This window comes from Monopterus albus, unplaced genomic scaffold, assembly GCF_001952655.1.
Source record: "Monopterus albus unplaced genomic scaffold, M_albus_1.0 scaffold18.1, whole genome shotgun sequence".
Taxonomy (NCBI): domain Eukaryota; kingdom Metazoa; phylum Chordata; class Actinopteri; order Synbranchiformes; family Synbranchidae; genus Monopterus; species Monopterus albus.
In genome coordinates, this window is record NW_018127898.1 from 5,622,329 (window position 1) to 5,634,124 (window position 11,796).

The 11,796-nt window shown below is 44.0% G+C and overlaps 1 protein-coding gene across 1 annotated transcript in view; it reads left to right on the forward strand.

Annotated features, from left to right (window-relative positions):
• Window positions 1–11,796, forward strand: part of slc25a26 (solute carrier family 25 member 26) — a 49,020-nt gene that overhangs the window by 30,452 nt on the left and 6,772 nt on the right. The window contains exons 6-9 of the mRNA XM_020593089.1: window positions 2,721–2,765; window positions 5,494–5,563; window positions 9,011–9,075; window positions 11,535–11,608. Coding sequence (XP_020448745.1) covers window positions 2,721–2,765; window positions 5,494–5,563; window positions 9,011–9,075; window positions 11,535–11,608 — 254 coding nt within the window. The remainder of the gene's footprint in view (window positions 1–2,720; window positions 2,766–5,493; window positions 5,564–9,010; window positions 9,076–11,534; window positions 11,609–11,796) is intronic.

Genomic DNA, 11,796 nt, shown 5'->3' on the forward strand with positions numbered 1-11,796 from the left:
CTACAGAACCCATCTATCTTTCCTTCTCTCTCTCTAGTTCTTAAAAATAAAATAAATACTGTTTTTTATTTTTAAAATTACATTTTAAGGCCTGCACCAGCTAATCCATAAAATGAATAAAACTTCATAAAAAATAACTGGCAATTAATTTAAGTGGCGATTAGTATCATTAGCTGTTCCTGTCTACTGCATTTCAAACTGATATAAAATAACTATTATAAAGATAGTGAAACAATTCTAGGAACATTTTAAGACGCTATTTAGTACCGTCTTACAAAGCTGAAAATTCCATTATGAGACAAAACGTCCAGATTACAGTTACTGTTATTTAGCACCGCCCCCGTTCTCCCTCTTCCTGGCCTGGAAAAGCAGGACTCATCAGGGTACTAATAAATGACATGTGTTCTGTTATTCCGTTTGAAAGCTCGCTCTCATCCCTCCACAGCTGGACACCAGGGGTGCTCTCATTCTTCATTGTATTACACTCCACTTTCAAGGGGCTGGATACCAGGCCTACAGAACATTGAATAAAAATTGCAGATCATCTCCAAGGACTGACAGAATGTGCTTCTGTCTGCTTGGATCGACCAGATGGGCACAAAGAGTTTCCACTGGAACATTTGTGCTGGCGCCACGTAGTGGTTTGTCGAGCAGCAGCCCAATGTGTGACCTAAAAGGAGAGGACATAAAATTACTTGTATTTCTTGACGCCATGTCTGCTTTCAAAATGAAAGCATCAATATTAGGTAAACTGTAGGTAAAGAGATTAACAGCTGGGCCTCAAGCTCAAAAAGCTTGGAGCATAGCGCACCAGTCCAAGTACCAACAACAACCGAGTACTGACAGTGACAGTAGTGCAGTCCTGCTTATTGTTTGGTTTGGGAAGGTTTACACTTACACAACTCCAGTCAAACCTACTTAACCTTATTGTTACATTTACCAGACTCACCTCAGGCTCAGATCCTTTTTCTCTTGTGAAACTTAAGCAAACCACTAAAGCGTATGATGTCAGTGTTGGTTGTCCACGTATGCGACTCGATAGTAAGCATCCAAGCATTTCAAGTGTTGGATTGGAACAAATGTTTTTATTTACACTATTTCTAACTAATTCTAACTATGTCTAGTCTGAAATACACAAGCAGGGTTGCCCTTTGTTTCTGTGTTTATTACATGGATCATCATCAGCTGGTGAGAGAAACCTAGCTTTATCAGTCATCAAATATTTATTTTTTGCAAAATTGTCATTTTCCATTCTGCTAGGGGGTGTGTGCTGATGCGATACAGTCAGTTGTCCTTTCAGCTGACAGAATTCACGGTCGTCAGCTACAAATGACAAACTAGCTCCTGCGGGAAGTTACTGACTGTTGTTTCACAAATTCCTACAAATTCTGAGTAGTACATAAGCCAGCATTATTAAGAAGATGAGGGAGTTTAACTGCATGGCATCAGCATTCAGCTGTGGTGGGGCTTCACCATGAGTCATTCGGAGACTTTTATGAGACATTTGTACTCTTCCTGTTTTTACAGTGTTAATGGGTGTGTGCTGATGCTTTTTCTAATATTGAGATGTCTGATAGAGGTTACTTGCAAGGTAAAGGTATTAAGTTTTTCACCAGGTGGTCACTGGTGACTTATTTTTTTTAATATCTCATCTTAATGTATGTTAGGCTTAGTATGTTCCCTGTTTGTCATATTAATCTCTGTACAGTTGGAAATCAGGTCCTTTACAAGGTCATCTCTGAAACTGTTTACTCTGCTCAATTGTGTTTGCACTCGTTTTGACAACTTTGTTTTCAAGTGGCCTTTAATAGAAGCCCAAGTCATTATAAAGATCCTAAATAGCTTTTAATTGAGCTCTCAGAGAGCAGATGTGCCAGATACGCTTTGTTAATCTACTTCAGACCGAGTGTTTATATGAGGTCAGTTCATTTGGACAGAGTGCTTAATACGCTCATTAAGTGACATAAACACTTTTCATGTATAGTCTTTGTGCTCTGGCCGACTCAGACTTGGATCGGTTCGGTTTTTACTGATGTCTTAATGTAGTCTGATGGAACATGTTGGAGGAGGCGGCACAGGTGGATGAATGATCCCCTCGCTGCTGTGATCAAAGGCCGATGACACGCAACTCAGTGTATTTATTTCTCTCGTTGGTCTTGTTTGTGTTTCCTCTCTTCCTTCCTGTCCTGCTCTGTCGTTCCTGCAGCACAGGTCGATAGGACACGTGTGTCTGCACTGCATTTCTGTGAAGAAGAGAATTCACATGTCTGGTTGTGTTTGTGTGTGTGTGTTTCTGCATGTATATGCCCATTCCTGTGTGAGTGTGTGGTCTGACTGTGTGTGCTTTGCCGTTGCCTTGGCACTGCCATTGGTTTCCTCCTGCCTGAGTCAAGTTAGTGTTTGTAGTAGCAACATTCACATTCCATCCATCTCTCCAGACCCTCCCTTCGTCCCTTTATTGCTATTTCCAGGTTTGTGCTCTCCATCTATCCGTCCCTCTATCTATTCAGGACCGCCAGACCACAGCCCATTTCATTCATTAATCATCACCAGTGAGAAGGAGTCAGGGAGCAGTCAAGTGCAAGGAAACGGAGAAAGGTGGCAGGAATGACAAGTGCAGGAGTTTGGAGGTTAAAGACGAAACCTGAACCTCCAGAAAAAAATCAAAAATTAAAGCTGACATAATCCTGCTGATTAAAGCTTTGTCTACTGTTTTTCAGGTCCCGTTCTCCCTGGTGCAGTTTCCGCTCTGGGAGTATTTAAAGGTATGTATTCTTTCTGTAAATGTTTGCCTTGCTCATCTCTCCACTGTTCACCGTTCTTCACTGCCATCATTTACACTAATTATTCTCAATGGTGAATCTTTAGTAAAGTTATAATATTGTGCATTTACGGCAGGCTCACCGGCTGCATTCCCCCGTATCACTGTGGCAGGAGAAAATGGGATTTTACGCCTCAGTTTGATGGGCTGTCATGACTGCCATCAAACCAACCGTCAATATACCAAGCATTTCCAGTCCTGTATATTTCTTTCTACCTTTTTTTTAATCTCTTCCTTAATGTCTTTTCTCTCCCATGTCTCTCTCTGCTCTCTTTTCATTGTGCGGCCCTAAACACATAAAAAGCAGTTTCATTTTGAAAAGACGGCGTTTTGTTGGAGTGACATTATGTCTCAAGGGTGCGAAAGACGGACAGTCAAACATTCCATCGGTGTTGGGAGCTAACAGCCAAGCTACGACGAACAAGACGCCGCACAGCTGTGTGTGTGTCCATATGTATGCGTGCGTTTGTGCAGTTGCAAGTGTTAGATGTTGTCGTCACAAGTGTCTCTTTGTCCCCAAGTCAAAAGGCCCTCTCTCTCCCTCTCTCCGGGCCATCTGGGCACGTCCGTTGGCGGAGAGCTGAGCTGCTGGAATCTGGCCTTTACTCCCCTCCTCTCTTCTTTCACAGATGTACAGTCCAGTTATCTTCTGTACTAGCATGGCGCTCTGAATAACTAATGAAGTGTTCCCTCAGTTACAGTGGCAGAGGCTAACCTGGGTAAGAAGAGGGAAAGCAGCGACTTGCAACCAAACACGTTCTTATTTCCCATTCCTTCAGAGTGGCCGCCAAGATGTCCAGAGGCTTTCATAAACAAGAATATTATGACTGAGCTGGAAAAAAAATTGCTTGAGCAGAGCAATCTGAGAGTGAATGTGTGTGGCATGATCTCCCATCTGCTCTGTGGGGTAGTAATGTGCTGTGCTATGGCCTTTTCTCTTTACTTTACACTGAGCCAGCACAGCTGTCAGTGAGAGAAAACCAACCAACTGTTGTAGGCCTCTTGGAGGAGGAATAAGACGACAAATCCTTTCATAGAGTGAGTTGAGTTCAGCCGGTCCTTGATTTTCTGGGATATTACAGAGAAGTTCTCTGTCACAGGATCTTTGAGAATTTGACACATTGGTCACCGCATAAGTTCTCTGTCACAGGATCTGTGAGAATTTGACACATTGGTCACCGCATAGAGAGTTAATGGCTTTTCATATGTGAATAGTTCTTAATCTTCTTTCACACATTAATTTCACAATATTGTGGTTCCACTCGGTTGTTTTTCCCAGCAGCAGCTGTACATTTTAGCCCATCTGTTCTGACCTCAGAAACAACACTACCCAAACAGGAGGGTGTAGCATTTTGATTTTATGATTGAACAGCAAGAAAGAGCCACAAGAAATTCATGGAATTCTGCTTCACAGGCACGATGGGAGCTCAGATTAAACCGATGACCTGCAGACCAATGTAACTGCTCTACAGATATGTGATGCTTTGACACACGCACACAGACCCACCACCTCTTCTCCTATGGGAAGTCGTCCAGGTGCAGAGCCCAGCCCTGACACCAGGGGTCACAGGTCAAAAAGTTTGTTTTCCCAGGTTCACCCCTTATTATCTATTCACAAAAGCAAGAGGAAGAGAGGGAGTGACTTGGACAGGGAGCGAGATGCAGAGGAATCCCCCAGCGTGAGGCCTTTGATGTGGGAAAACACAATCTCCTTTTTATCTGCCCTCTAATGGAAGACACATGACGCATCCTGAGCACATACACACTCTCCGCCAGGCCTCCTTTCTTCTCTTGTGTTCTGTTTACTTGTTTGTGTTTACATGTACATACAGACACACATGGGTTTTTGTGATGTCCACGTGTGCGAGATAAGAGGAGGATGAGATAACATGCAACAGATTGGCCTGTAAGTATTCAGTAATCACTCCATGCTGTTGCTCGATTGCTCTCCCTGAGACGTAATCATACCTTGCAGCGCCCAAGGCAGCCCAGCTGTCCATATGCATTTTAGACAGAGACTAACCATACAGAGTCAGCCTTCTCATCAGTTAGCAGAAACTGTTTGGGACAACCTGCCTCCCCATCCCGAGTTCACTGTCAAAACACAAACATCAGGTGGTCACGCTCAGTAGCCAGCTGCATTTAGGTAAGCAGGCCTGTGTCATGAGGGTTCTTAGACACAGACATGGCTTTGAAAGGACAGACAATAACCTGCACATTCGTAGCATCAGTTCATTGTTGGTTTTGTCCTTGTCAAGGAGTTATTCACAATAAGAAAACTTTATACTCTTTTTATTTTACTACATCAATAAATAAAGAAATTTAAAAAAAATTGATGGGACCCACTTCAAAATAATAGTATACAGACAAAATGCCAAAGATTGAGCCTGACAGAGTGGGCACGCTGCCTCCCTCCCAGTTCTTGGGAAACAAGTAGCATGACATCACTGGGGAGAAAAGGCAACACAAAAATAGCGGGACAAGCTGGTTCCCAGCCGTGGGCCTGGACCCCAGACCGGACCAAGGTTCACACTGTGTTTTCACTGTGCCTGATTATTCCACTAACTACAGTCTCCTCTCTCCCTCTTTCTCCCTTTTGCTTGCTCTTTCATCATCCTCCTCTATCAACAACCCACTCTCTCTGTCTCTGTCTCTCTCTCTCTCCCTCCCAGACACTCTGGTACTGGAGGCAAGGTCACAGACTCTACTCTTGGCAAGCTGCTGTGTGCGGAGCTTTTGCAGGTGCAGGGGATTATATGATGCTTTGGGAAAGAGGTGGGGATGGGGAAGGGGGGGTAGATGAAGGGGGCCGGGGAGGGGGAGTGAATGGATGGATGGATAGGTGAGTAGAGGGCCAGGAGGGCAGGACGAGTTTACCCAAAGCCACATTTGTGTAGGATTCCACGGAGGTGAGCTCAGCTGGCAGATCATGTCCTCACAGAAGGACAGAGGAGGCAGGTGAATATAGGGACAGGCGGATGTGGCCCTTTTCTTAAACATTACCAAACAGCATTAAACTAGTACAGTGGTTGTGCGTCATTGTCTCCATAGAAGAATCTCATTGTCATAGTTCTCAAGCCCCTCAGCTAATTAAAATCATACCATCGCAGGCTTCATGGGTCGGTCTTAGCCCGGATGAGTATCAGGGGAGAGACAGACAGCCAGGGGAGAAGAGAGGAGGGATGAGAGGGGTCGATTACTGTGTATTGGCCCCTGCAGCTGTGCGACCTCCTGAGCGCTGGGGCCTGAAGCAGTTTAAGAGGGAGGAAGTAAGAAAGACGAGGGAAAGGGGGGAAAGGGAGTGGACTAAAAACAAGAGAGACGGGGGGGGGGGAGGAGAGAAAGGAGAAATATTATAAAGGCTAGAAGCTCAAGTGAAAGAAGTCAGGTCAAACAATTATGACCTTTACATAATCCTATGTTTAATGATTTGTGGTTTAATGTATGGAGTTCCATCTCCAGATAAAGGCCCAGTGTTGCTGTTATCATAAGGACATTATTTTAAGACTACAAACTCTTCATCATTATTATTATTATTGTTAATAAACGTTGCTTGTTCTCACTGTAAAAGCACTTTATTCTTCATGGAGCTGTTCTGAAACTTCTAGCTCTTAAAGCTTGTAGGCACCTGCCCTGCACCTGTTAGGGTGGAACAAGTTACACCAGACATCCTTATTTGTTAGTGGCTTAACTAATTCCTGGCTTAGCTTCTCGCAGCTTCAGCCACAGTTAGTGAAAATACACATGTGTGGCTGTGCAGCCCCTTTACTTCTTTTGTTAGATCCATTTTTAAACTATTTACAAGTGTTTGGTGTTACTTGTGATAAGTTTTTTTTTTTTTTGTATGTGAAATCTGTATGGATGCTTTGTGACCTGGTTTCACACCTTTGGGTTCAATGCGTTTTCCTGCGTAAAGAGAAATACATGAAATGATCTGGTACTGCTACAGAGAAATGGTTTAGATGATTGCAGGTTACAGTGGCGGGAAAAATATTTAACATGTCAATGTTTTTGTCATTAAACGTACAGTGCAGCTATTTCCATGACATTAAAGCCAGACATTGACATTACCTCCGTAAGGCAACATAGCTAAAGAAATCCTAACATTCCAATCAATAAAAATAGTTGTCTTAAATTGAAATGATACAGGGAAAAAGTAATGAACACCCAGTAAGAAATCACTGAGGTTCCACCTGTTACCTGTGCTACTAGGGTCAGCCAGGTTTGTGCATGTGGCTGTTAGTACTTCCACTCTGTTATAAAGGGTTAGCCACCTGTGACTGCATCATTTGTTACCGAGCTGTCACACAAGAAGCATCTCATGATGGGTGGGGGCGAAGCACTCTGCCGGGACCTTCGCAGGAGAATTGCTGGGCAACATAGGAACAGGTTTCTCAACCCCTAAATGTTCTTAGAAGCAGCGCTGGGGCCATCATCTACAGATTTAAAAAGCATCACTCCACCATGAACTGGTCGCACACAGGAGCTCTTAGGAAAAGAGCTCTGGAAACACCAGCTTTTTATATTGATTGGAATTGTGTGATTTCTTTAGCTATGTTGTCTTAATTCCAATGTGTTTAGGCTTAATTTAGTGTTTCATTTATTTTAATTTAAAAAAGTTTGTGTTGAATACTTATTTCCCCCATTGTAAGAGCAAGGGAACAAAATCTTTGGTGCATTTGGCACTGTAGCTCTGAATTAAAAAAAAAAAAATCACATCATCTGTCTTTCCATACAGTCTTCACCTTTTTTGTGATGAAGAAGTAGACCCACAATCAAAATACATATTTCAAAAGAAGAACAGTTCCGCAGGTCAGTCTAAGGAGCCAGTTATTGGATGGTTATAGCTTTCAGCTCGTAACTCTCGCAGTGTTACAACGTGCTAGACAGAAGAGGAGGATTGAGGTTAACAGCTCGGGGGCGATGGAGGGATGGAGCCGGAGGTGAAGTAGACCCAGCAGAAGGGACTGACGAGATAAAGAACAGCTTATCAGGCCATTTTGCTTGTTTTATTTCCTCACATTAGTGGGGTTGAACCTTTGTAAAGCTGGTGGAGATTAACTCTTAATGATAATAAATGAACTTAACTTATAATAATCAGTAAATCATCTGCTGTCCAAGAGGGATCCTCAGACCACTTCCCCTTCTCACTCTGTCTTTCATCCATTCATAGTCGCTTTAATCATCCCAGATATCTCCACTAGCACCGCGCTCTGACTTACAACAGACCTGACCTCGTTTGAACCGCCTCGAGAAAACTGCCTTAAGCAGAGATGAGATTACGTCACTGACTCGTTGTTGTCTAACCTTTATCACATCGTATAGTATTTCCAGCCGAGTTTAAATCCTTCAGTTCAGCGCTCCATGTGTAAGATTTATTGGTATAATGCATGCTTTTACTGCTGTCCAGGAATATTACAAAACAGACTACAGAAAGGGATTTTTTTACTTTTTATCCTTGCTGAACTTTGAGTCTTATCCAACTGAATAGAAGGGAAAAAAAAGAAATCCATTCTTATAATCAGCTAACATTACTGGATACAAGTGTAACAGTGTTACACCACACTGATCCTGGGCTCACTTACAGTCACAGTGCTCCCCCGGGCCCCATATGGAGATGTTTACTGAGACCAGTTTCCATGTTTGTGGCAGAGTGACACACACAGTTTCTCACTCAGACACACTGCAGCTCAGCGGGGACACCTTTGGATCGTGCAGCCTGTCCAGCTTCCAACTTGGAGAGCTGCACCAAAGTTGTGTTGTAACTGCTCTATAAAACTCTTCAGAGGGAGTGTGTGTACATGTAGCCATGTGTTTATGTGTGGCTGAACATATCCAAATGTGTCCATCTTCATGCTTGTGTGTGAGTGTGTGTGTGTGTAGCTCAGGGGAAGGCGTGGGCTGGCTGAGGGAGGGAGGCAGTGGGAATAGAGCTGTGTCTGTCTGGTTTTTGTGGTCTAATAACAGGGAAGGTCTCAGATGGGGGATATTCTCATGTTTATGAACTTAATGGAGCAGGAGGCCAAGAGTTCCTCTATTTATTGCTGAATTAATCCATTTTTGTAACCCCGGATAAGTAATTGGACTTTTTTTATTGGTATATTTTTAATATTTAAAGACTGTTCTGAGAGCATAAAAAGGGATTTTTATGTTTGCACTTTACTAAACGCCTGTATGTGTCCTTTGTAGGTGCAGTAGCAGCATTTGTTACCACTCCTCTTGACGTGGCAAAGACCAGGATCATGCTTGCAAAGGTATACACACACACAAAGCACACCACCTCCTCTGGCAGCGACTTTTAAACACTGCTGTCAGGTGAAACCTTGCAGGCAGAGAGCAGAGCAGGCTCACAGCCTGAGCAAATTTCAACAATGTCAGCACACAGGACAGAGCAAGGCGAGGGAGCACTGGGACAGTAGTGAGACAAGCGTGCACATCTATCATGCAGTGTGGACCATGGACAGTGTCGGGAGGACATGTTTAGTGGACATGGTTAGTGTTAGAGTGAGGACTTGTTGTTGTTCCAGAGAAATTTCCATCTCAAGGCTGAGGTGAACCAGAAGGCCAGTGTCCCTCCTGGTAACTCTTCTACTCTGTCCTTCCACTAAAGCAGCCCCCCTTTCTGTGTACTGCTATCCCTCCTCTTCCTCCCTCTCCCCACCTCCCTTTTCATTTCTGGCTGACTCTAACAGTATGTCTGGCTTCCCTCACAACCTCCTGTGTGTGTGTGTGTGTGTGTGTGTGTGTGTGTGTGTGTGTGTGTGTGTGTGCGCGCACATATGATGATGGTGAGTGCAGAGTTACCCCAGTCGGCACCTCACAAACACACCCCGACTGTCCTTGAGGAAGACGGTGTGTTCCATTCCTCTCCACACACCCCCCTCCACCAGTCCCAACTAATGAGATACTGGAATTAACACAACAGGCAGTCAGTGGTGGTCTCTTGTGTGGAACCACATAGTACAAAAGCTTCCTGTAAAGCTTCCTGTCATTTGCCACCAGTGAAGGACTCAGCCTGTGCTGCCTCGAAGCATTTTGGGTAGGCTTTTATAAGGCCAAGTTTTTGATTCACCTAAAAATCTCAATTTCCTAAAACACAAGGGGACATTTACATATGATTTGTTTTGTCTAATCTACATCGCACAACCCAAATAAATTAAATGGATATTAGAAAGATATTGTATGTTAGATTTTCTACCTCTTATGATGCAAAACACAGCAAATCTTCAGATTTTAGAAGGCGGAGCCAGCAGATGTACTAGAGAAGTGATTCATCAATGATCAGATTAGCTGCCTGTTAATTTTCTGTCACTGTTTGATGAATCAATTAATCTTTTCAGCTTTAAGAAAAATGTACAAACAATTGTAAAATGAGTTTTGTCTAAGTTATGAAGCAACAAAGACATTAAAACAACATACTAGATTTCCAAAAGTGACAGTGTTAGTTCAAACTTATTTCTACTTGCAACGTGTCAACTTTAAAGGTAACATCATATTTTACAGATCATGTCAGACTAGAGTTTGGTTCAGTCCCACAAACTCCCACAGCAGCAAAGCATGACAAGTCCAGGCAGGAGAGTGATGGAGAGACAGGCAGAGCAGGGCTGGTGCTGATGGGTGTGGGCAGTTTGGATCGGATGAAGCGGAGGAAACGTGGGGGTTGGAACCTGTCACATCAGCTTCCTTCCCACAGCAGAAGAGGAGAAGGTTCCAGGCAGAATGAAAGAGCGGTGTTGTGCGGTAGGCAGCGTGACACCACAAGACCAAAGCAGCAGGAGGTGTTAAAGGACTCCAGGGTACAACTCCTACTTCACCACCTGCCTGGCACAGCGTGACACTGCTGCTCTCCCTAGGCTGGTGGGATTCCTGCCAGCGCAGCACGCCGCTGCCATCACAGTCACATTCACTACCTCCGCTGATGGCTGAACAACTTAAGCAATAGCCATTACTGTCGTTCATTTTATTGCATGAAACAGTGTGGCTACAGGAGAACTTGGAAGCACAGTTTTACATTTGCTGACATGACTTTGAGGATTTCAGATAAGAAAGCAAGCCTAAATAAGCCAGACTTATAGTTTGAGCTGCATCAAGATATGTCTGTTACACAGGGACTGTGTGTGTGTGTGTGTGTGTGTGTGTGTGTGTGTTTTGGACACGCTTCCCTTCATTCTCTCTTTCCATCATTCCACAGCAGTAAAGGAAAAGAAAACTTGTCAGACGAAAACAGGAGAGAGTCATTTCTCAGCCCCCTGTCAGAAATAGGGGTGTCTGCTTTTTTCTCTCACATAAAGAAATCTGTGTGAATCTCCCCCTTGTTCAGCGGATCTGTGAGTCACATTTTACAGCGAACGCCACACACGCTCAGTGGGGTGTAGCGTGAACTGGCATGTTTCACATACTGTACTTTCCTCCTCATTTTAGTCTGCCCTCCACTGCCTCGTTCTTTTGCTTTGCCCTCTCTGCTGCCGCCTCCCACCCTCGCTTAACTCTGACTATCCCGGGCCTACAGCTCTCGTACCTTTGGCAGTGATGGATTAAGAAACTTTCTGGCCATCTAAGCTGTGTGTAAATATAAGTACTAGACCGAGGGAGGGTGGGGGTTAAAGGAAGCCCAGCTGAGGAAGACTAAACATGGTGTCTATCCGAGGAGCAGGAAGTGAAGGATGGTCCATCTATCATCACACCTCTATTTGCTCGCTCTCTCTCTTTATAGGCTGGGTCGGCCACAGCCAGCGGCTACATCCCGCTGGTGCTCTATGACGTGTGGAAGACCCGAGGCCTTACAGGGTGAGTGTGTCTCTGCATTTTGGAGAATTGTTCAAAGGCCCACAGAGGTTGTTTAAACCCAGCCCTTTTAAAAACCTTCTTTCTTTTTTTTTTATAAACATGATTTGATTTAAGTTGGCCTCATCCCACACATAATCGAATTTGATGATAGAGCTGCCACTCCAGCAGAGGGACATGAATTTACAGCC